The 23,142-nt window shown below is 49.2% G+C and overlaps 8 protein-coding genes across 8 annotated transcripts; 5 read left to right on the top strand and 3 right to left on the bottom strand.

The window, feature by feature from the left end:
• Positions 1-160: 160 nt before the first annotated feature.
• Positions 161-2,781, top strand: BC939DRAFT_453457 (glycosyl-transferase for dystroglycan-domain-containing protein). Its single transcript, XM_051555930.1, has 5 exons — positions 161-692; positions 801-969; positions 1,450-2,071; positions 2,175-2,282; positions 2,391-2,781. Exons 1-5 carry the CDS (start codon positions 407-409, stop codon positions 2,637-2,639), a joined length of 1,434 nt encoding a protein of 477 aa, XP_051411708.1. The 5' UTR covers positions 161-406; the 3' UTR covers positions 2,640-2,781.
• A 505-nt stretch (positions 2,782-3,286) lies between these two features.
• On the top strand, positions 3,287-4,364 carry BC939DRAFT_178076 (uncharacterized protein). Its single transcript, XM_051550425.1, has one exon. The coding sequence runs from the start codon at positions 3,568-3,570 to the stop codon at positions 4,012-4,014; it is 447 nt and encodes a 148-aa protein (XP_051411707.1). The 5' UTR covers positions 3,287-3,567; the 3' UTR covers positions 4,015-4,364.
• A 1,235-nt stretch (positions 4,365-5,599) lies between these two features.
• On the bottom strand, positions 5,600-12,098 carry BC939DRAFT_477674 (glycosyl transferase family 41-domain-containing protein; the record flags this gene model as incomplete). Its single annotated transcript, XM_051558695.1, has 4 exons — positions 5,600-7,132; positions 7,231-10,349; positions 10,445-11,885; positions 12,096-12,098. 4 exons carry the CDS (start codon positions 12,096-12,098, stop codon positions 5,600-5,602), a joined length of 6,096 nt encoding a protein of 2,031 aa, XP_051411706.1.
• Positions 12,099-12,233: 135 nt separating this feature from the next.
• On the bottom strand, positions 12,234-13,162 carry BC939DRAFT_453448 (uncharacterized protein). The gene has a single exon (XM_051555929.1). It carries the CDS (start codon positions 13,096-13,098, stop codon positions 12,610-12,612), a length of 489 nt encoding a protein of 162 aa, XP_051411705.1. The 5' UTR covers positions 13,099-13,162; the 3' UTR covers positions 12,234-12,609.
• Positions 13,153-13,615, top strand: BC939DRAFT_453446 (uncharacterized protein; the record flags this gene model as incomplete). Its single annotated transcript, XM_051555928.1, has 2 exons — positions 13,153-13,421; positions 13,571-13,615. The coding sequence occupies exons 1-2, from the start codon at positions 13,209-13,211 to the stop codon at positions 13,613-13,615; spliced, it is 258 nt and encodes an 85-aa protein (XP_051411704.1). The 5' UTR covers positions 13,153-13,208.
• Positions 13,616-14,841: 1,226 nt separating this feature from the next.
• BC939DRAFT_453443 (uncharacterized protein) lies at positions 14,842-17,128 on the bottom strand. The gene is given in 5 exon segments (XM_051555927.1): positions 14,842-15,109; positions 15,128-16,001; positions 16,106-16,472; positions 16,690-16,891; positions 17,044-17,128. The coding sequence occupies 5 exon segments, from the start codon at positions 17,044-17,046 to the stop codon at positions 15,095-15,097; spliced, it is 1,461 nt and encodes a 486-aa protein (XP_051411703.1). The 5' UTR covers positions 17,047-17,128; the 3' UTR covers positions 14,842-15,094.
• A 175-nt stretch (positions 17,129-17,303) lies between these two features.
• On the top strand, positions 17,304-21,034 carry BC939DRAFT_178025 (uncharacterized protein). The gene is made up of 8 exons (XM_051550424.1): positions 17,304-17,400; positions 17,610-17,830; positions 17,907-18,019; positions 18,108-18,258; positions 18,368-18,573; positions 18,702-18,833; positions 18,925-19,364; positions 19,450-21,034. Exons 2-8 carry the CDS (start codon positions 17,735-17,737, stop codon positions 20,997-20,999), a joined length of 2,688 nt encoding a protein of 895 aa, XP_051411702.1. The 5' UTR covers positions 17,304-17,400; positions 17,610-17,734; the 3' UTR covers positions 21,000-21,034.
• Positions 21,035-21,420: 386 nt separating this feature from the next.
• Positions 21,421-22,714, top strand: BC939DRAFT_178018 (uncharacterized protein). Its single transcript, XM_051550423.1, has one exon. The coding sequence runs from the start codon at positions 21,575-21,577 to the stop codon at positions 22,625-22,627; it is 1,053 nt and encodes a 350-aa protein (XP_051411701.1). The 5' UTR covers positions 21,421-21,574; the 3' UTR covers positions 22,628-22,714.
• The last annotated feature ends 428 nt before the right edge of the window (positions 22,715-23,142 follow it).

Genomic DNA, 23,142 nt, shown 5'->3' with positions numbered 1-23,142 from the left:
GCATCTTTTGACCACCCACCACCATGCCTTTTGAGCGTCCGCTCAAATCTTCGATAAAAAAAAAATCTTTACCAACGTACAGAGCTTGTACTGTACATTTGGTTCTATTTTTAGGCAGTACAGCTCCCCTGTCCTACTTATCATCACCTTGTAACTTCATCATTCTTTCTTCATCCTTGATCGCCGCTAATGTCTATCCTCCGGCACTGTCCATCTACTGCATCCTCATTCATCATAAACACATAACAACTTATTTATATCCCTGTCTATCTATACCTCTTACTACTCTTTCGATTCTATTCTCCACATCGAACACCTCTCTTCCGTCTCACACACCCCTCTCTCCTAATTGCTTCTGATACACACATATTACACCCTCCCTTAGTTCGTTGCCCCCTCTTCACATATGGCAGTAGCAGTCTCAGGTAACCTGTGCACCTGCCTGTTCCGGTACCTGGTGCTGGGATTCCTAGCCTTCGCCTTCTTCTATACGACGGGGTCGTTGTTGTTCCCGGACCTGAGCTCGGAGGACCTCCGCAAGAATGCAGCTGGCCTGATTCAACGGGGTGCTGGAGCTGCAGGTGTCAGTGCCGGCTCACTGTCCTGGATCGATGCCCAGTACCCAACCTTTGAGACCGAAAGTATTCACTACAGCAAGCAAAAAATGGCTATCCAGCCCGTCAATCGTCAAGGTAATCAATTTCCTTCTGTACCAATTTAACTAAAACACCGAGCAAGTGGTTTTATTTTTTTCATTTAGTCTATTTGCTAATCTGCCCTGTTCCGCATTGATGTCACAGGTTTACAACAGAATACCAGCAATCAGCATCTGGTCGACGAGGATTTCTATCTGTCCAAAGTGTACAGCACAGCCATGCAGCCTTCGAAGGTGATCCCGTACTATTTTCGGGCAGAGGGCGTCTTTGACAAGGAGGAGGTCACCATCACCACTCTGATCACTGAGAACAGGTAATAATAGGCTCTGTTCTTTGCAGCGAACACTTCACGGGCGGGATACACATTCGGAGCGCAGACATGAAAAAAAAAAAAAAAAAAAAACCATTGCGCACAAAAGGTGGCGACACACAGCAGAATTAATCGAGTCTATGGCTTCTCGTTTAAGAGAATGGATCAAAGGGTAGAGGATGGGCACATACATCATTGGGGCGGCGACCACTGTCGACATGAACAATCAAGGTTAAAGTCGCAAGGCAGCGGGAAGTTTTAGAGCAGCTCAATTTTCTTTTTTAATTTCCACTAAGGCTTCCAATTTCACGGGAACCTGCTGCAGGGAGACTAAAAAAAAAAGAGAGAAAAGGAACCGTGCTTCCGTACCTGTCGTTATGTACAGAATGTCGTCATGAACATGCCACACAGCAGACAACAGGGGCAGCCGCTATCCGACTCCATTTCTTACATCCACTACCTTACTTCTTCATTGCAATGTAGATTCGAAGTATTCACAAAGCTGGTGCGCAACTACCGCGGCCCAATTTCTGTCAGCATCTGGATCCGCGATGATGAGTTCAAGGACCAGCATTTCCAGGCACTTCACGACCTCTACGGATCCGAACCACTACTGAAGCAATATGTGGATGTCCATGTGGTGGTCGACCGATTTGATTTCCAGCTCAACATGTGGCGTAATGTCGCTCGATTGTTCGCACGGACAGATTACTTTATGTTGCTGGACGTCGACTTCCATATCTGCACGAATCTGAGAAAGCACTTGCAGGAGAATCCCTATGCGAGGCAACTGCTGCGCGAGGGTTCTGCTTTGATCTTGCCAGCTTTCGAGTTCACGCACGAGGAAGACGGTGTCGACTCGGCCACGTTCCCGGTCGAAAAACAAGCGGTCGAAAAGTTGGTGGCCGACAAGAACTTGATGGCGTTCCATTCTGCAAAGTTCGTTCCTGGACATGGAGCGACGGATTATCCAAAGTGGTTCAAGACCGATGAAATTTACCGGGTCACAGAATTCAACTACAAGTACGAGCCATATGTGATCCTGAAGAAGGAGGGAACTCCCTATTGTGATGAGCGGTTCGTTGGCTATGGTGCAAACAAGGCGGTAAGTTTCATTTTTATGATTGATCGTATGTTGACGATATTATTTTTTTCTCTTCCAAGGAAGCTAATGCCATGCTGTCTACTTTTTTTTTATGAACTTTCAGGCCTGCTTGTATGAGATCTACATCTCTGGTATCGACTATTATGTTTTGCCAAAAGACTTTTTGATCCATCAATCGCATGCCTATCTTGAATCCAAGCGTTCTGGTGGTGTAAGTCTTTATACTGCCCTTCCTCTACTTCGCCCTGTCCTTTTTCCCACTTTGCGCATTTTTTCACTAAGTTCCCTGTCATTTTATTTCTTTGATTCAAAACGATAGCGCAAACTGAACGGAGAGTTGTATACAGCTTTCAGAGATGAGCTGTGCTTCCGGTACGCACGAGCGATGTACTTTGCCAACGAGCTAGACACGCGCAAGGCTGCGAACATGAAGTCTCAGTGCTCGAATCTCAAGGGGTTCAAGGCTGCATTGGAGGCCTTCCCACAGATGTGGCCGACCACTGCACCATTAACCTCATTGCCCGCCGGCTCCCCTTCCACGACAACGCCCAAGCGTCGTAGGACATAATCAGGTACCGGTGAGGAAGGGATGGACATCATAGAGAAAAGAGTTAATTAGGCGCTAAAACGGAATGGTCATGGACCCATAGAAATTTTGCCCAGGAAACATTAAAGCCAAAAAAAAAATGTAAAGAACAAGATGCGAGGACTGATTGACACAGAGCGATAGCCTCTTTAAACTTGATATTGTGCAATACATGGAGAAGGTGTTCGAAGTCACAATGACGGCAACTCGCTTTTTTTTTTTTTTTTTCTCGGGGCGGTTATGCCTGTCCAACAACTGGAGAGCACAGACCACCTCTCTTCAGCGCGTCCAAAAGAAACGAACGTTAAGATGGAATGCAAGCACCGTCGCCTTGTATTTTATATATTAATTGAATACTCAACACTGATTTACTTATAGATATCGACTTGATTCTTTCAGCATCATAAAAATCCTTGTCTCCGTCGTCGCCGTTACTGATAAACCATTACCTCCTCCTGACCGTCGTTCAGGTCATCCTCCATGAGCTGGCCGTCAGAGCCCCTCTCGGATTTCCTTGTCCGGTTCTGTCGAGTACTTCTCTCAAGCCTTCCTCGAGTTCCTCGTCTATTTCCTCTCAACTTGATGTCGTCGTCGTCGGTACCCTGAGATTCGCTCTCTCAATTCCTTACCGCATAGCGGCGCATGAACATCGTGTCACCTATAATACCTTTTAAGTACTCCCATAACCTTGGAAGGACTCGGCCGTGTAGCATAAAAGTCAAGGGCCGAATATCAGTAGCAATCTTACTAGGGATCTTGGAAATGGTGGCACAGGTAGGCCAGAGGCGAGGTAAACGAGGGCGTTTCGGATGGCTAAAAAATTGGCGCGTCGGAAAAGAGACACCTTCTTGCTATTGTTCCCATCCTGACCTTGTAAAGATGCAAATATTGATTTTATTCGTGTTATAATATGTACAAGGCACATCGGCCGGGGACGATAAATAGTTGCTCAAAGGTCGTCGTCGTCGCTATCCTCATAATCAGGAAGATCATTGTCATCATCATCGTCGCCGTCGTCGTCGGCTCAGATGCCCTTCAGGCCGTCCTGCTTGTAGGCCTCCTCGAGTTCCTCCTCGTAGGACCTCTTGATCTCCTCATCCAATTCCATCGCAAACTGTTCCAGATCCTCATCCAGCTCATCCTCGTCGTCCCTGAACTCCATAAATTCATCCTCCTCCTCAAAGTCAACCAAGTCGTCGTCTTCGTCCTCGGTCCAGAACATGGCACCTTCTTCATCTTCCAGGGTTATGTTGCTTTGAATAGTAAGACGGTTGGCATAGAACGCCAGATCAATGACTTCGTCGTAATCGACGAGTGTGGAGGAGGACAAGTGGGCAGATGGGACAAGAGAGGATGAGGAAAGGGAGAGAAGAGAGAAGTTCTCACTTACAGTGGCCAAGGATGTGGTTGCCATAGTAGTAGACGGGGTTTCGGTGAAAAGAAAAGCAGGGCAGCAGAGTATGGAGCTGTTGTGGCGAAACGTGAGATGCAAGTGCTTGAAAGACCTTCTGCAGAATGAGTGGGAAGGTGCATTTGAAAGAAAAAGAAGGTTAGGAACAATGTCCCCTGAGCAGCAGCAGTGCAGTGTTATAGTGTCGAAAACTTCATTAATGGCTGCGGTAAATTTATCAGTCTCATGCGGACACTGTAAAATCGAGGCCAGCAATGGCCAGGCTGGATCAAAGGGGCCTTCTACAGTGCTACAACTCTAGTCCTTTGATTGGGACTCATGGGTCTGTGTTCAGAGGGATATGTTCATGAGGAGGAGTGAACCTTTGCGCCAGCCAAAGAAAAGAAAAGAGAAGAGGACGCTGTTCAACAGCAAGGGTTAATTGGTAGCAGCAGAGAACGAGTGAGGATTGACAATACGCCACTGAATGTCATAGATACGGCATTGGAACTTCAGACACGATCGGGAAGTTAACACGGGCTCGATCCAGAGCGTGAGATGTAGGAATCAAATAATGATCAGGATGTTTTTTTTCTAGTCGTCCTCTTCTTGGCCATTAAATAAGAGTTTTTTACTTAGTTATTTAATGTACCGTACTTTTTAATATTTATGTTTTCGCGCCGTCCCAATGCGCCGTGTTCGTGTGGGTGCGATCTGTTTGTTGTCTATCAGTAGCACCATTGCTAGCGGGTCCATTTTTGGGGAGGGAGAGAGGGGAGGGGGAAGGTGGAGCTCTTCGCTTGGGTTTATTTTTTAAGGCCATTGATAGTCCATGTCCGCAAACATTCTGCACCATCGCACAGCCGCGCGACCAAATTTGGATGCAATGGCATCATTATTACCGCCATTGCTACCCCTAAATGTTGTTTTTGTTTTGTTTATTTCACTCGTCGCTCCGCTCCTCCAGCATCACAAACACCGCCGCTACACACTTACATTGTTCTGGATATCGTAACATTGGAGACCCCTGGCATCATTGTTCGGCTCCCTTCCTCACCACGGTGCCATCGTTTCTGCCTAGAATCGCTTACTATGTCTTCGCCTTGTAGCAGTTACAGTCGCAGTTGAAGCTCAGTACCTTATTTAAACGAACGCAGTCTGGCCTCGATGACAACGTCCTTCGGATGAAATGCAGGGCCAAGGTTGTCCAGGCTACAGGGAGGGCTGTCCAGAAGATGCTATGTCAAATCATCGTCGCCATTTGCGGTAGCTTCGTCGTCTTCATCGTTTTCCCCAATAACTTCAGTTCACAATCAACCATGAAAAAAAATAAAATAATAAAAACAACAACAAAGAAACACGCATTGTAACCACAAGCACACGTCTACACCTAATGCTCTATTGTCGTGCTGTTTTTCGTTCGTTTCTTTTCTTTTTTTTTTCTTTTCTTTTCTTTTGCGGTGGGATGTGGATTCCAGTACCCTCAGGAATTGCATATGTCGTTTCCATCTCCTTTGCTGTACACTATATTCCTTGCCAGCTGCAATTCCAGTTAATCGCGAACATATATGCAACCAAGATCGGGGTACCGGATCTGTTGGTCCAATCGCTCGAGCTTAGACCTCAAAACGATCCCACCACCACTACCACTAGCCCGTCTCGGCCCGCCATGCTGGCCTGGGTCGATCTGTCCCTCCGGGATGCCGTATCCTCCAAACGTCCCTGCGCTGCCATTCGAACTGGACTTGTAGTCAGCAATGTGGATCGCATGCTTCTTTGGAGTCATCGTTGATAAAGCCACCGAGTCCACCGGCGAAAGCATACTTGAAGTCACAGCCAGTGGTGCATTAGAAAGAGGATGGACCGACGGAAGAGTGTAGGCTGAGACAGACGAGCCAATACTGTGTCCGGAGCTATCGATCATATCGGTGGCGGCTTGGAACCCTTGTCCTGATGATCCTGAACCCATAAGCCCTATCGTCGCAGCTACGCCTTCACTGGCCCCGATCTTGCTGACAAGAATGCCGTCGCTCCCAATAGCCTCACCATTGCTACTATCGTTACTCTGAAGCTGAGCACGTCCGTTTGCCAACTTTGTCTCCATCATACTGTCGTGCTGAACAACTATGTTTCCGTAGTGTTCATGGTGACGTCGGTGAGTACTGGGTCGACGCCCGTTAAGATCGCCACCCATTGCAGAGCTCTCCAACAGCTCATCAAAATCCTGTCCACTCTCCCATCGCCTCCATGCCTCGCTCAGGCCCTTCTCCAGATTTCGCGTCCAACGCAACGTGTCGAAAAGAAGCGACCGATCTCTGTTCTCCCATAATTTTCTGCGCAATTCCATGAGTGGCCCATGTCCGATCCAGTGTACTATCGATTGCTGAGACGGAACCATAGGTTGTATCTGGGGTTGCAGTTGAGTCTGCTGTGGTGGCACCTGTCCGTTGAGGTAAGCCTGCTGGTGAGCATGCGCCATCGACTGTTGTGGAGTCGCTGCACTATACATAGGTTGGGCCATAACACTGCCAGAGACAGCCTGCATAGCCTGCGAGTGCCCGTTCAATATGTTATTGCCCGCGACACTGCTTGATCCAGCACCCAGCATGGGGTTGGCCAGACCCAACCTGTGCTTCAGAATGCTGTCTTCAACATACTCCCATCGACAGCCCTGAGCGAATGCAACCGCACGCTCTTCATACTCCTCCTCAGTGTTAACGACCATCTCATTGCCGTGTCCTGTTGCATAGGCGATGCTGGCACCGACTCGAGAGCACATCTTGTGGCCATATTTGGGGAATGTAAGGATGGGAGTGCCGCTCCACAAAATATCAGCAGCTGTTGTGTGAGCGTTACATTCGGGCGTGTCCAAGAATAAATCCGCGATTCGCCCGCGATGGATGTGAACTTGCTTCGGAGCCACATCTGTAAACACAACTCGAGAGGCAACCGAGGGTCCTGCCCATTCGTTAGCCGTACGAAGCAAATGAGGTTCTCCTGCGGCCGGGAAGCGAAGTAACCAGAGAATGGCATTGGGGACTCTCGCCAGAATCTGAAGCCAAACCTTGAAGATTTGAGGATCGATCTATAGCAATAGAAAGAACAGTAAGAATGTTAGTTTGGAAGACAACATGACTAAACAAGTACAGCTTTAGGCAAGATGTATCCACGAGGTCTGCTTACCTTGTAGAGCTGATTAAAGTTGGCAAAGATGACAGTATTCTCGGCCAAGCCTGGGAAGAGTTCCTTGCGCATCTGCCAACGCCGATCTTGCTCCAGAATCCAACTCCACTCTGTGTTCATAGCCAGATGGGGCTCAGTCACCATGAGCAGTCGCTTCTCCTGCTCCTTCTCCTCTTCTCTGAACCCTTGCCGATGGTCATTGACAAAGTAGCTGTGAGGCATGTAGATGAACTTCTCGGTGTACACCCAATCGTCGCTGGCATCTTCGGGATCGACATCGCCCTCAAAGTCAGAAAACTCTTGCCGGGAAAGCGCCGCAGTAACAGGGACCTGCACTTTTCCTATATCCTGCTCCATCTTAACATCAGTGTCAGCACTTAAGCATCGCTTTACTCCCCCTGCTGTAGTCGGGCTATTGGTTGCCGCCTCCCAGTTGGTGCTGTTAGAGTTCTCGATGATGAAAGAGCGCTGCTTTCTCTTCCATGCAACCCCCGTAACCATCTCGGGTGGGCATACAATGGGATCTGCTACAATCCAGTCGCACCACCCAGCACCCAGTGTTCCTGCGAATCCCATGAACGACACCTGAACAGGGCATGGCCGCGCTGCAAACACTTCGTTCCTGGCCCCTTTGGTATATCCATTCAGGTTGACCAACACATGGATGCCGTCGGTAACGATCCTCTCAACAATAGCCTGAGTTCCCCACGTCGAGACTTCAGTAAAGTGCTCTACCTCGCTCTGAATTTTGACGCGGTAAGGTGTCTGATCTGCCGGTGTGGTGGCGTAACAAAAGACCTCGAATCGACTCTTGTCATGCATTCCAAAGACGCTTTGCATCAAATGCGATAACGGATGGTTGTTAAAGTCGCTACTGACATAGCCAATCTTTAGCCGCGGCGTCGGGGGCGCAGGAGGAGGGTAGACCGTGTTTGGTAGCCAATGCGATGCCAGTGTTCCATGCGAGATGCGGAGGGCGTTTCTGTGAGAAATTAGCCGGATCTGACGCGCTGTCAGAGGGTATGTGAAGGTGTGGAACGGCAGAACAGTGGGTACTGGTGGTGCCGCCATCCCTTGGGGAAGCATTGGTCGTTGATACTGCTCCTTGGTTTCGCTACTTGGTCGTCTAGGTCTTGTTGGACTGGCTTCATACTTTTCCAGATACCACTGGCGCTGCAGCCGTCTCGACGCTCTCTCAAGCAAGCGGATGATCCAGCCTCCTTCATTCCTCCGGTCCTTAATGTCAGTGCGGTTCGCCCAGCCATCCAATCGTGCTTGCCACAAGCTAACGTCAGGATGGTGTAGGTCAGAGTTCAAGAACGCGCGCAGGATCACTTGCCAGAGATGCTGACGGAAGATTCTGACCAATCCGGTGCCCCAGACAGCTCCTTCTGTCAGCTGTTTCTCGACAATCTCAGAGACCCTACCCATCCAGCCCGAAGATGACTGCTTGTCTGTCAGACACATCTTGATAACGACCAGACGGCCATCCGCATTGACACTGGCAGGGCCAACACCGCCACGTCCACGCCAGTCGCAAACGCCTCCTAGGGCATTAACCAACCCACAGACAGCCTCGGAGAAGTTGGGGTTGATTTCAACCGCACGAAGGTACCACTGGATACTTTCCTGTACTTTGCCCAAATCCTTGACCGCGTTACCGAGATTAGCTAGTGCCACGTCAAATCTTGGGTTGCACTCGACTGCCTTTTCATACATCGCCACCGCCTCATTCAGCTGCCCCATATCCTTCAGCAACGATCCCAGGTTCGTGTAGAGGTGAGGATGGCGAGGGTCGAGTTGGAGACCGTAGTTGTAGAATTGCAGCGCTAACGCCTGTCCAGTGATCGGGTATGCGGGTGCAGCAGGGGTAGGGATGACAAGACCGTTCGCCTGCACCTGAAGCTGCATAGGCTGTGCGGCAGGATATGAAAAAATCTTTGCAGTTGGTGGGATCGAGCTCAGTAGGATCCCGAGATTGTTACAGGTTGATGGTGATGGGTTCAAAGCCAAGCTCAGGTAGTATAGTGGCAAGAGCATCGACATGGTTGGAACGTAGTTGTCAGTACCAGCCAGCTCCTTGGCCTTGGCTGGCTGATCCATGACATCCTGATAGAGCTTTGCTAGCGTCAAAAGGATGGTGCTCGTTGTCTGGTTCGCTTGCTGCCACAGCGTGGAGCTGACTCCGCTTTGGGCACTCGTAGCGCTCGCTTCTGTACATGAGGCTGCCAAGATAGCCAGCCCCGGCAAGACACCGCCAGTCTCTCGGAAAACAACTTGGGTGACTTGAAGAGCCTCCTCTGGCCGGAGAAGTAACATGGCTCCCTCGAGTTCGCGAGCAGTTGGTCGGCCGTAGCCTGCAGCCATCCTTGTCAAGCATATAATCTCGTTCACAACTTGCATCGCTCCGATACCGGGTCCAAAGACGATCTCGAGACTTCGTTCGTACTCACGACGTGCTCCGGCAACGTCGCCCAAAGCATATTTCAAGTTGCCCTTGGCGTAAAGCAGATTTTGAAGTCTCGGCGTATGTTGAATGGGAAGTGGTGCTGGCTGTTCCCCTGTTGGGTCCGACGGATCTGGTAACACGTTGGCCTCCACGAATTCGCAAATCTTGAGCGCCTCTTTGTACCGTGGCGGCTGTTGGGTCACTGCAACGGGCCGTTCGGTCTTTGGCTTGGACGGATCGACACCAGAAGTAGATGGTTCAGTCTCAGAAGATTCGGTCAACGTCTGTGTTTGAGTCTCTGAGGTGCCGTAGCCAGAGCACAGAACTCCGATCAAGTTCTCCACTGCGTCCCAGTATCCGGGTCTCAGCCGCACTGCTTTCCACCACCATGATTCCGCTTCTGGCTGACGTCCCATGCTTCGCAGGGTCGTTCCGATGTTACTCATTGCCTCGACATAGTTTGGATCTTTAGTGAGGATAAGGTGGTTATAGTGCAGCGACATCTTATAGTTGCGCTGCGTGTAGTAGACACAGGCGAGCAACAGCAATGTCGGGAGATGGGCCTTGTGGAGGTTGTGAATGGTCTCCAGGATCGCAATGAGAGGCGATGCTGGAGTGGGATTGGCAGCTTCAGAAGCATATAGCATATGCGCGTACGATAGCAAATGATCTATGATCGAGAATAGGAAAGAAACTTTAGTATCTAGATATCGTCGCGAGCAGTAATGGAAGCCGAGCAAGAAAACCAGGAATACCGCTGCTTACCTCTCCACTCCTCTTCTCTAGCATCAATGACGAGTTGCTGACTTTTGCCATCTGCAAGTTGCACTTGAGCTACCATTTGCGAATGGTTTGCTTGAGATAATTGCACCTTAGTGATCGTAAGAGGACCGGATCCAATGCTGGTTACGGGCTGAGTTTGTTGTTGCTGTTGCTGAAGTTGCTGCTGCGCTACTGCTGCTGCTGCTGCTAGCATTAGTTGATGTTGCTGCTGCTGCTGCTGTTCCTGTCCTTGCCTGTGTTGGTCATAGATCATTTGCTGCAGTTGGATCAACTGCTGCTGTTGCTGCTGAACCTGCGCCTGCGCTTGTTGCTGTTGCTGTTGCAGCTGGAGCTGTTGGTTGAGACTCTGAGGTGGATACTGCAGACGAGACGTTGGAGACGCAACTTGAGCATATCCACTGATCGAACCTTGATCATAGCCGTCCAGACGCTTGGGCGCATGCTGCTGCTGCTGCTGCTCAAGGGAGGATTGTAATTGAAATTGAACGGGCTGTTGCTGCTGGCCGAGACTAGAGTAGAGCTGCTGGAGCTGTTGTTGTTGTTGCTGCTGTTGGAGGTGCTGCTGCTGCAGCTGAGCGCGAGATCCCTGGTACTGTACAGGTTGATGGGCATGGGATAAAACCTGGGGTTGATGCGCCTGTTGTTGATATGCTGGAGAGATGCCCGAATAATGTTGATGCTGAGACTGTTGTACATGATGAGAATAAGCCCCGGATGCTTGGCGAAATTGCTGCTGATGTTGGTGCGGGTGCAGGTGTTGTTGTTGCGGTTGTTGGTGCTGTTGGTATTGCAAATGCGATCGTTGTGACTCTAGTTGAGAAGGGACATGGCCGGAATGAGGTGTGTATTCGTGTACTGAGGTCTGTCCTGTCGGGACTCGGAAGGGCTGATGCTGATGCTGGGCCGAGTATATAATTCGGTCCGCTCTTTGTGAGAGATCTTTGTTATAATATGTTGAATGGGCACCCTGAAGCGGCTGTTGCATCAACGAATGCGTATCGTCGTAAGAAGTTGCGCCAGATGGATACTGCAGGATGCTATCCAGATATTGGTGGTCTGAGAAACTGCCTCTAGCCAGTCGAGCGCGCTGGAGTTCCGCATGATGATATGCATCTACGCTTCCTGATCGTTCCAGTCGAAGCCATCCACGATCTTGGTGATAGTAGTAGGACAAGGTGTTCGGTGACGGTGGCGGTTGCATCAATGGGGGTAGCTGATGTTGAAGTTGCGCCTGATATGCCTGCATGGACTTTGCATATTGCTGAGATTGCGTCTGCGTCTGTTGCATTTGATGCTGATGCCGCTGTTGTTGTTGTTGCAGCTGAACGGCTGAAGTATACTCGCGAACAAAGGCCGCCGCTGTGTTCTGAAGGTCGTAACCACTGGCTGAGCCAATGCTATGTCTAGCCTGAGACGATGACATCTATGTTTGTAAAGCAGAAAATCCGAGAAGCGATGTGTCAGTTCTCGCACTTGTCTCGAATATGAAAGTCCATAGGGATAAATCGAAACCACTTGCGCTATTCGCACAGCCTTTATCCGGGAAAGAGTCCTCGCCGACACGAGTAGGTCTATCCGATCTGTGGCCTTCTTCAGTCCAACATAGACACGATAAGGGGACCTCCTCCTTTACCATGCCAGCGCCTGCTGTTTAGTTTACCTCTTTGTTCCGCTGAGCACGCTGAAAGAAAACAGATTAAAGCTAGCGGCTATCGATTGTCGAAACCCGAATCAGATTCAGTAGTGTTCTAGAAAAAAAAAGGTAGTGGGAGCCAGACAAAAGAGAACAGGGAACTGTTACTTTATTAGCATCGTCTATACTGCCCTGATCGCCTTCAATGATTTAGACTGCGCGGAAGCAGGAGAAAACAGAACGGAGACAGGGCGGATTCATGTTTTTTTAGGGGACAGAGATTCCCGAGGACAGATATGGACTAGTCGCCATCGACACCATACTGCAGCCAGTACAATAGAGGCACTGTGCATATCTTTTTTGCCTTTGTTCCGTGCTGCTCCTGTCCTTGGATCCTCCTTAGCGCGGAAGAACAAACACAATAATAAGAGACGGTCCCTCAGCGACCCACAGTGACCCCCCACTCAGATGGTCTACAGTAGCAAGCTTCCCGTCCGAAAATAAAACAGCAAGATCAATGACCCTGAGCTGGGACGGGTACTGCCAGGTTGAGTTTGTTCCAAACGCAGCCTTGTGAAAAAGACGGAAAAGAGCCTCCAAGCCAAGTCGAGCCAATTGCATGTCCACACGATATCCACGCCCACTGTCCTGGTATCTTCTTGGGAATGAGTATTGGTCGCCATTGCTGGTTCTCCATGTCGATATCAATGTGCAAGCGAGAAGACCGTCTGGCATAAATCCTTTTCAGATTGGGGTGTCTTTCTTGGTCCGTCCCATGAAAGAGTGTGAAATGAGTGGGATCGCAAATGACAGCTGTCAAGTAAATGGCGGTATACCGATGTAACTCACAAAAGCACAGGGAAGGGCTCTCGACAGGACAGACCATTGCACAAAAAAGCAGCCGATGCTTCCTCCCTCCCCTCTCACTGTGAATGCACCACCAAACAATACATGGCCAACGGCTCAGAAAATAAATAAAGCAAATGCAGTCCGTCCCAGACATCCAGTTTTTTGGAATCGCAGCTCAACATGATTCTTATGCATAAGCAGGAATGCCAAAAAAAAAAAAAAGAAAAGAAAAGAAGAAGAAAGAAAAAGGCTGATGTTCCTTGCATGTCTGGTGTCCCCATTGTCTGTTTTTTTGTTGCGATGCTGCTGTGGTGCTGCTGTGGTGCTGCTGTTGTTGTCATGTCGCCTTTTGCCACTAACTTACCCGAGCAAAAAATATATATTGAAAAATATATATTGAAAAATATATTCGTGCGGCGGCGATGGCGTGAATGGAGAAGAAAGAGAAGAGGAAGAGGAAGAGGAAGAGGGAAGAGCGTGAGAGATGGAAGAAAAAAGAGAGCAAGGCGGATACGATAACGGTAAAGGGAACAGGAGAAATAGAAGAGGAAAGACGAGGGAGCGGAGGAGTGTGGTGTGAGGGAGTGTGAAGGAGGAACAAACAAAAACACTCAGTAGTCTAATAGAGACCGACTTTGAACAGCAGATGGTATTCCTATTCAATTGAATAAGGCCATAGAATAAAGTAAAGTAAAAGAAATATAGAGTCGAGGGCCCAGGATGAAGCCGAGGCGGGGGACTCTTGGGGACCACGTCGTCCATGTACAAACCTACTAACACTGCTTCAGACTGCGGTACAGAGATCATACGCTACTGCACCAGACTATACACACGCCCAACAATAGGACCGGAGAGCCTCCCCAAGCATCGACGCCCAACCGTCAACCGCCCCATCCGAGATGGACGAAGGAGTGGACAGAGACGCGGATAAGGAAATGGGCAACCCTCGGACATGATGTATCTTTATTGGTATGGCCTTCCCTTCTCTCGTCACTATCGCTGTAAGAGCACCACCACAGAAAACAATGGCTACCACAGCCCGTCTCTCCATCTTGCTCTCACTGCCACTGTCGCTGTCACTGCCACTGCCACCGAACAAAAGACCAGACTGACCGCCTATCGCACGCGTCCTTCCATGGACATCGCCTCGGCTGATCACTGGTCTATCTCACTCCTTCTTCCTCTCTGTTACCCGTCCCCATCTCCACTATAGTCTATTATAATCAACTGTGCCTTGATAAAGATAGACCCAAAAAGCACAGAAGTATTGTTTGTTTGCTCTCAGCAATTGAAACAGCCAACACACGGCATTCATTTCAACTCAGTCAGCGCTAAAGTCGATAGTTGACATCATGACAGGAACCGAGGGCCTAGGACACTAGCCCCTCTACCGTCTGTACCTGACTCCACTACCAGCTCTCATTCACAATTCTCAGCAAACAACTGAGCGGACAAAGAAAAAAAAAAGAAAAAAGAAGGAACAATGGACATGTGTAAGTAAAGTCTTGCCGGAAACTGAAGTCTTTTCTGAAAGCCCATGCTTATGCTTGTCCTCTGTAGCAGAGAGAATAAAAATTGCGACTAGTCGGGCCCGACCTGAAGGGGGATGCAACGGGGCGCAAAGGCATGACAGCAACTAGCAGAGATGACGACAAGGGATTCGAATAACAAAAGATGGCAATCTCACTTCCCCAGCGCGCGAATAGTATCTTTGGGTGGGTATCCAGGAAACTGAACAGATGGTATTTCCGAGGGTTTGAGCAATGCCTGTTGTCTTTTCATATCAACAACCATTACCAATAATGTTGGCCTGACAGAATTAGGAAAAAAAAAAAATTGGGGGCTACGTGGATTGTCTGTTCCGCTGAATATAGGAAACTACGCGTGCTTAGGTACTCCTTCGACCGCACAATAGATCAGTCAAGATCGCGTTTAGGAGCCGTGAGTACAAGCAAATTGAATGCTTTTATTGAAAATTGAAATAGAGATAGAAATGGCATTGTGTACAAAACAGATGAAAGAAAACGGTGTGGTAGTGGTGAATTATGTCTACACGAGACGAGCTACTCTACAGATGCGAATGCGGGTGAAATGGGAACAGGTCAAAAGAATGAAAGACAGGAGATAAACGCAACATGGCCCTGGGACCTTTACTTCTTCTCCTTCTTGTCCTTCTTCTCCTTCTTCTCCTTCTTCTCCTTCTTCTCCTCCTTGTCCTTCTTCTCCTTCTTCTCCTCCTTCTCCTTCTTGGCCTTCTTGGATGGAGTCTTGTCCTCCACGGCACTTCTCTTCTTGCCTGCCTTGACAGGGGCCTCCTCCATTTCAACGTCAGCACCATCCTTGAGGCTATCGATGACCTTCTTCATCGTGTCCGCGTTCTTGGAGGGAGTGGCACCTGACTCGTAAAACTCGAGACGCTCCTCGACCTGTTCCTTCATGGCCTCACCAAACTTGGTCGTGGGCTGTTCACTGAAGCAGTCGATGCGGGAAGCAATCGAGCATTTGTTGGCAACGAAGCGAGAGATGCGACCCTTGTTCTTGGTTCCAGCACGGCCAATGAAGGAAGAGTGGTAGATCAATCCGTACTTGGGGGTGTTACCCTTGGTCTTCAGTGCACGGAAGAGGGCCTTTTCTGCGCCGAGAATCTGAACAGTCGAGGCGGGATATTTGGAGAGGTTGGTCAAAGAACCGGCATGCGAGATCAGACGGGCACCAACCATCTCGCCGATCAGGGCCGACAAGTTGGGTGCAACGTTGTTCATCTTGGAGATCAGGTACTCATGCAACTTCTTTCTGTAGTCGGCGAGATCGATGACGCGCTTGGCAAAGTTCTCGATGTTGATCATGTCGATCTCCGAGATATCGGTACCCATAGAGGCACGGGCGGCGTCCAGAATCTGCTGAGCCTGGGCGGCATCACCAGTGATCTCCTCAATAGCCTCCAACTTGCTCTCCGAAAGATCGCTCTTGTTCTTAATGAGCTGTGCAAGTCTGGCGTACTTGTAGTTGTCATTGACAATCTTGACCAGCTCGGGAAAGTGCCACGAGTACCATTCCCTGTTTTCATTGTCAACAAAGTGTATCATTCGAACAGTTAGAATTATATATCCATACGTTAAAAGGCAGATACAATGTGCGGAAGTCCATTCCGATCCACTAACCTAATACGCATGGCAAAAGTGTTGACGTCCTTGTCCATCTGATCCAAGAGGGCAATGGCCTGGATGATCATGTTGTCAGAACGGTGAACGTTGAACTTGACCTTTCCACGGGAGTAGCTGTGACCCAAACCGAGCTGTGCGCGCTCGAGATCACCATCCTTAAGCTGCTTCAACAACTTGTCAGCAAAAAGACGGACACCACGGACAAGATCCAGGACAATCTCGCTAGCATCGCACTCGTAACCGAGACTCTCTTTGATCGATCCGGCCAGAGACTTTTCAGTGACGCCCAAAACGACCTTAGACTTTTTGCCAGGTTTGGGGAGGTTCATCTCCAAAAAGGCCTTGAGATGGTCGTTCATGATACCTGATGGCGGCAAGGTAATATCATCGCAATAGGTCCCATTGATAATATCATTGAGTGTCGAATAATCGGATCGTATGGTTGTTTGTAGCAAGCAGATCAGAAGGTGAATACAGAGAACGAGGAAAGAAATGACGATTCGTTAGCGACTGTACTGATACCTTGATGTAAAAAATAGCAGCATGGAGCATTCAATTAATCAGATGCAGGCGAGCATTACCTTCAGAGACGTCGTTCATGTTCTCCAAGGCGTGGGCAGCGCTCTTGAAAGGAGCAAAGGACTTGAGTTTGACCATCTTGCCAAACTTGGTAAGGTCGGTGGCAGCAGCGCAAACGTCAGCGAGCTTGGAGCCGATTTCTTCGGACTCGAGACGCTCAAAAAGAGCGTATCCGGAGGAGCTCTCGTACAAAAAGTAGTTGACCTACAAGAGTGGATCAGGGATAGAGACCATAGACACCATGAGTTTGTGTGCAGCTGTGGAGTGATCAGGATCTATATTGAGCCGGAATCCTTGTTGGGTTCAAAGACAATGAGGGGCGATGGCGTTATCGGGTTTCCATGTTTGTTGTTTACCATTGTAATGCTTCGGGATGCGGAGGAAGAGAGAAGAGAGGATGAAGGAAGGTCCAGCTGGGGAATGGAGGTGTGAGGTGTGAGGTGTGAGGTGGAGCACTTTTTTTTTTTCTGAAGATTGTTTTGTTTATCGTGACAAGCATTTGCAATAGAGTTATTAAGGGTCAGAGACCAATAGGAGTGAGCTGTTGTTGTTTTTTTTCCTGTGGACTCCCTCAACTTTTTTGATTTGATCTTTCTTCACTCGCATCGATTGTGCAGGACACATACACGCATATACATAACAAGCATTCATCATCCTCATCATCCTCATCATCCTCACCCTCAACAGTGTTCTTTTCTACATTCCTTACAAAGGCATCCATCAATCGTGCCATTTACCATCTTTGCCATTGCTCGCTCACATTCGCATTTTCACATTTTCTTCAGCAACACGCTTCTTTTCCCTAAAACCTTCACTCTGCAATACACACCTACACACCCCTCTCTTTCTCTTCATCTGTCCTCTGAACTTGCTCTGTACACTTTTGCTTGCTTATCTGTCCGCCTCCTTGATATATCTTTAGGCCCAAACCCCGCATCGTCTCTCTTCACTTCACCTGCTCGTGTTCGCCGCCCTTTTTCTTGTTTTTTTTCCTCGCACAAAGCATCTCACTCCTTTACTTTTTCACTCACCTCACCCACTTTCATCATGATGTCTGACGAGGAAGATTTCGACTGCCCTCTCTGCATGGAGGAACTTGACATCTCGGACAGAAACTTCCGCCCCTGTCCTTGCGGCTACCAGGTACGTATCGTCACTTCTTTTTTTTCAGCATCACCGGGTACTCGTTTGCTGATCAGTTCATCATCGCATCCCACAGATTTGTCGCTTTTGCTGGCACCACATCAAAGAGGATCTCAATGGTCGATGCCCTGCTTGCCGAAGAATCTACTCGGAGGAGACAGTAGAGTTTACTCCGATTTCCGCTGATGAGTAAGTGTACCGTTAAAGTCGTCCCATTCGGTTTTTACATCTACCCCTGTGCCTGCTGACTAATCTCATGTGCCCTTGTTGCTCCTAGATTGGCCATGATCAAGAATGAGAAAAAGGCCAAAGAGCGTGAGAAGAAGGAAATCGAGGCTATGAACAGGAAGCACCTCTCTAACATGAGGGTGGTGCAGAAGAGCTTGGTTTATGTCATCGGCCTACCTACGAAACTAGCCAACGACGAGGTATGTCAACTGAAAGATCCCGTGTATAGTGACCCACTTTCAATGGTGGCAAATCGGAATCAATGCTAACGTACACTCTCGATCTATTGGCACTGCGCTGAATGAATAGCACACTTTGAGGCAACACGAATACTTTGGTCAGTACGGAAAGATTTCAAAGGTGGTTATCAACCGCAGGAATGCGCCAATGCCCGTCGGAGGATCTTCGCCTGGTATACCGAGTGTCGGAGTGTATATCACGTATGCACGCAAGGAGGATGCAGCAAAGGCCATTGCTGCGATCGATGGGAGCATATGGGATGGCAAGATTCTTAGGTAAGCCGCAGCTTTGTCAGTGAAACTCTATACTGCGTCACCCTGTAGCGCAAACAGTTTCCTGCACTGTTCACGCTATTGGTCTGGGCTGAACTGGGCTTATTCATTTTCGAATCCTCTTATCATAGGGCATCATACGGCACAACAAAGTACTGTACATATTACCTGCGTGGTATGACATGCCAAAATCCAAATTGTATGTACCTGCATGAGCCGGGTGAAGATGCTGATAGCTACACTAAGGAGGACCTCGCAGTCGGGTATGTATTCGATGCAGCCACTATCATCATTGTTTCATGTAGCAACAAAAACAAAGGATTTATATTGATATTGTCCTATTTATCCCCGCAGGAAACACCATTTGCAAGATCATATAGTCCCATACGATCCCTCTATACACAAACCCGCCGCTCTCGGTCGTCCGACACTAACCTCCCAGTCATCCAGCACGTCGTTGACACCAAGGCCCAAACCTGTCACAGTACCATCCTACCATGCTCCCTCTTCCTCGCTCGCTGACTGGCCAGCACCGGGCGAGAGGTCGCATCACGATGACAAAGACAAAGAGGAAGAAGGCTCTGCTTTACCAGCAACAGCTTCTTGGGCAAAGCTAGGCAGCAATCCCTCTACGCCCACCTTGATGAACTCCAAGCCATTGCCCAGGAGGACAACAACGGAACCACCACCACTGCACGCAAAGGGATCCACATCGTCTATCATCACTGGGATCGTTGTCAACAATGGCAAACAAAAAGATCATTCTCTCTCCACAGATTCACCTGCTTTGGACTGTAAGTGTACATGCAGCGCACCGACGGGCTGAAATTGTAGATAATTGTAATCTTCTTATGCTAATCCGCTGTCTTTCAATCTTAGATTCACCTACGCCGGCGGAGGCTTTAGCGATCGAAGCTGCGGCGAAACAACAGATGCTGCAGGAACAGCGTCAGCTTCAGGAGCAACAGCGCAAGCTTTTGAGGAAGCAGCAGAAACAGCAGGAGGAAACGGAATACCAAGCGGAGCTCTTGAACCAAAAGCTGAGGAAGCAACAGCAACAGGAACAAGAGCGAGAACAGCAGGAGCTCCAGAAACAAAAGCAGCAGCAAGAGATGGAGCAGAAACTGCAATCCCAAAAGGAAAAGGAGCAGCAGCGGACGGAACAGAAGGAGAAGGAAGCGCTGAAGAAGAAAGAAAAGGAACTTATAGAGGAGCAGGAACGCAAAGAGAAGGAGCAGAGGGCCAAGGAGGAGAAGGAGCAATTAGAGAGGGAGCTTGAAGAGCAGAAGCGGAAGCAAATGGAGAGTATGTTTGTCAGCGCACCGACCCTGAACCTCGGCTCATTTTCGTTCAATCCGGACCCCTCTTTGACTACACAGCCCACATCCTTTGGTGGTGGAAGCGGTCTGATATCTCTCGGATCCGAGACACCAGGTGCGTTTGGTCTAGACAGTTTTTCGGCCTTCTCCAACCTTCCGGCGACGCCGACCCATTATACCGGCTCGTTCAACCCATTCTCGATGGATGATGAACCCCTCATGCGACGATCCGTAGCCCCAGCAACACGGTCTTTCCTGGATGACAGCGATTATGACCCAATCATTGATCGCAGTCGTCCCGTTGGACCGCCTATTCCCGGGAAGCCTCGACAGACGTCTCGATTTGGCTTTGCTATGGACAACCAGTACAGTGATCCCCTTACCCATGAGGGATATTCCACCCCGCAGGCAATGCAGGATGGCTTTAGGGCTCTGTTCCCCAACGTCAATGTCAGCTTTGGTGCCACCAATGCCTTGTTGAGTGCCCAGCAACAACAGCAGCAGCAGCAGCTTCAACAACAGCAGCTTCAACAACAGCAGCTTCAACAACAGCAGCAATTCACACCTTCTCCTCTATTCCATCGTCAAGCAGCCATGCCGAGCGCAGGCTGGGATGGCGGTAATAAGCAGGATGTGTCGATGCTTCAAAGAGACATGGGCCAGCTCAGTATGGACCCAATGCTGACAACGCCCAGCTCTCGTATGGCTGAATATCATCAACAGCTTCAGATGCAACAACACACTCAACGAAGTGGACCGCCTGGTATCACTCGTAACTCTCTTACACCTTCGACAGTAAAGTCCCCTCCTCCTGGTTTGGGCTCTGTTTCTCGCTCTGACCTTGGCGACTGGACAGGGCAGCAAAGGCAGCAGCAGCAGCAGCAGCAGCAATCGTCAAGGATGAGTAGCTGGAGTGGCGAAGTCGGCATGGACTATCTGAAGAGCCCCGGATCTGCAACTGGTCAAGGCAATACACAGGACTTTTTAGGATCATTCTTGAAAGCCGCCGCTCCTTCGCCACATGATCAGAGTCAGAATCAGACTGCCTATCTCTCTTCTGGTAATCAAGGTACGCAACGAGGATCGGACACGTTGTTGTTTAGCATTTAACATTGTTGCAGGGTAATCGTCTAACTATTGTATGCTACGGTCTTCTAGGACTTAATTCAATGACATTCCATGACCCCGCTATCATGTCAGCCCGTATGTCGTCGGCACAGGCATCCAAGGCGTCGCTGGTTGAGACACTTCAGAATCCTCCGCCAAGCAACGCTTTGAGTGGCTACCGTATGACGCCGTCTCAAGACAACACTATGCTAGGTGCGTTTTATGAACTAGCGATGCAGGATGCAGTCATGACTGTTCGGTCGAATTGAAGAAACTGCAGTGGTGGACTATTTGGACAGTTGCTTTGGACGACCTGCACACTCTGGGTACTGGATTAATATAACCTAATAACTCCTAATTACGCAACTGAGGATAAGATGAAGCTGGAGCTGGACACGCTATGCGACTCAGCACTCTCCCATTCCCTACGGCTCTCGATGAAGGACATGGGCAGATGTGTCCAATCGGAACACCACTACAACAAACTGCAGTTTTTCTCTTGATGGCAACGCATTTCTCACCTTTTTATATCTTTTTTTTTCGAACTAGACCATCGCAATGATAATGAAAGGCACGAAATGCTGCAGCAACAGCAACAACAACAACAAAAACAACAGTCGCAGAGACATGGTGCCCCTGATTCACCATCATCGCTGCAGAACATCCCTCTAGGCTCAAAGCGAAAGGAAATCAAGTCTGTCAAGGGTGTTTTGAACTCTGGCATGAATGCCCCGCTGAACGGAGGCTCGAGATCTCGTCCTTCTTCAACCCCTGGATCGCCACTCGTGGAACCCCGTGTACAGCTCCTGGGTCAACAGCATCAGAGCCAACAGCAACCGACATCTTTTGGAGCTGGTGAATCTCATATGATGAACGGTCTGAGTTCGGCAGCTACCCGGTCTGCCAAAGTCAAGTCAGACTTGTTGATGGGACTCAACTCGCCAAGCACTCGATCGGAGCGATTCTCAGCAGCGTCCATGAAGGACTCTTCTGAAGGCGGCTTTCAGCAAGGCAATTCGATTAAGATGAGCGGTCTCTACGGATCCACTGCGCAGTATGATATGAACCACCTGGGCATGAGCGGCTACGGTCTGTCAACAGTTTCTGGTCCGCCGCCAGGATTAGGCATGCCCAACGGGGGATCAGCATCCGGCAGCAACAGCAATAGTCCCTACCTGATGTCGGCGCTCCTGGGCCGCACTCCAGAGAACGGATCTTACTCTATGCCGTCGTACGCGTCGAACAACAAGCCCCTGGATGTGACTAGTATGATGAATACCCTGGTCTTTGGGCCGGGCCAAGCAAGTCCGCTCATGATGTCCCCCAACTGGCTGCCAGCTAACGGAAACAATGCTAGTGTTAGCAATGGCACCGGTCTGTCGCCTCAGGTGAACGGTGAAAACCAAGGAGTCTCACGACAAGATACCTATCAAGATCAAGCCGGTAATGATGACCGGAACATCAATGCAGGCCCCAATGCGACGGACAACCGCGTGAATTCAACCTCTGCGACTGCGCGAAGTGTTGAGGACCTGGAGCTACAGGTGATCAATGCGAAGATGGAGACGCAGATGCTGGAGAACCAGTTGAATGCGGTCATCAAGCGGAATCGTCGCAAGCTGTACGCATAAAAGCGTCGGAGAAAACTATCTGAAGATCTGAAGCGTGGATACATAGTTTGTATGTAAAATAAAATTAATAGAAAGACCAGTGCATCCTTTTTTTGTTTGTTCAGAGACATGCGAGCGGTTTATTGAAGGAAATTAGCTGCTAAAAGTCTGTAGGGAAAAGACGCATAAAGACTCGGAGTCCGCTCGACATTCAGAACGAGAGGCATCCCTTTGCGCAGTTGGGCAAACGACCCCTTGAGGGCGTTAGGATGCTCACGCCCTTCCCAGCGCATCATCATCGTCTCTGGAAGGGCGCCACTTAGTCTTTACAGTCCTTTAGATCCTTTAGACACGTTGTTATAAAAGTATCCTGCGTGACCTTGACCGCTCTCGCACGGACAATCTTAAAGATATTGTTGGGATGATTCCAGGATGCAGAGCATCCGATACTCTTGGCAGATCCACAGATTTTGTCCGGAGAACGGCGTGGGAGGTTAAAATACCAATAATGTTTTTTTTTTTTTCTTTTTTTTTGG

Source organism: Gamsiella multidivaricata, assembly GCF_025024155.1.
Source record: "Gamsiella multidivaricata strain RSA 2152 chromosome Unknown BC939scaffold_37, whole genome shotgun sequence".
NCBI classification, from domain to species: Eukaryota; Fungi; Mortierellomycota; class Mortierellomycetes; order Mortierellales; family Mortierellaceae; genus Gamsiella; species Gamsiella multidivaricata.
This window is presented reverse-complemented; position numbering and strand designations above follow the sequence as displayed.

What these genes read in the sequence shown, in the direction of transcription:
- BC939DRAFT_453457 (XM_051555930.1), top strand. Translation starts at nt 407, where the DNA reads ATGGCAGTAGCAGTCTCAGGTAACCTGTGCACCTGCCTGTTCCGGTAC. An exon ending in ACTCTGATCACTGAGAACAG is followed by an intron (nt 970 to 1,449) that starts GTAATAATAGGC and finishes ATTGCAATGTAG; the next exon opens with ATTCGAAGTATTCACAAAGC. An exon ending in GCTATGGTGCAAACAAGGCG is followed by an intron (nt 2,072 to 2,174) that starts GTAAGTTTCATT and finishes ATGAACTTTCAG; the next exon opens with GCCTGCTTGTATGAGATCTA.
- BC939DRAFT_178076 (XM_051550425.1), top strand. Translation starts at nt 3,568, where the DNA reads ATGTACAAGGCACATCGGCCGGGGACGATAAATAGTTGCTCAAAGGTC.
- BC939DRAFT_453443 (XM_051555927.1), bottom strand. An exon ending in CATGAACGACGTCTCTGAAG is followed by an intron (nt 16,473 to 16,689) that starts GTAATGCTCGCC and finishes TGCCGCCATCAG; the next exon opens with GTATCATGAACGACCATCTC. An exon ending in ACTTTTGCCATGCGTATTAG is followed by an intron (nt 16,002 to 16,105) that starts GTTAGTGGATCG and finishes CAATGAAAACAG; the next exon opens with GGAATGGTACTCGTGGCACT.
- BC939DRAFT_453448 (XM_051555929.1), bottom strand. Translation starts at nt 13,098, where the DNA reads ATGTCTGGGACGGACTGCATTTGCTTTATTTATTTTCTGAGCCGTTGG.
- BC939DRAFT_178018 (XM_051550423.1), top strand. Translation starts at nt 21,575, where the DNA reads ATGCTGCAGCAACAGCAACAACAACAACAAAAACAACAGTCGCAGAGA.
- BC939DRAFT_178025 (XM_051550424.1), top strand. Translation starts at nt 17,735, where the DNA reads ATGATGTCTGACGAGGAAGATTTCGACTGCCCTCTCTGCATGGAGGAA. An exon ending in ACTCCGATTTCCGCTGATGA is followed by an intron (nt 18,020 to 18,107) that starts GTAAGTGTACCG and finishes TGTTGCTCCTAG; the next exon opens with ATTGGCCATGATCAAGAATG. An exon ending in CGAAACTAGCCAACGACGAG is followed by an intron (nt 18,259 to 18,367) that starts GTATGTCAACTG and finishes CTGAATGAATAG; the next exon opens with CACACTTTGAGGCAACACGA.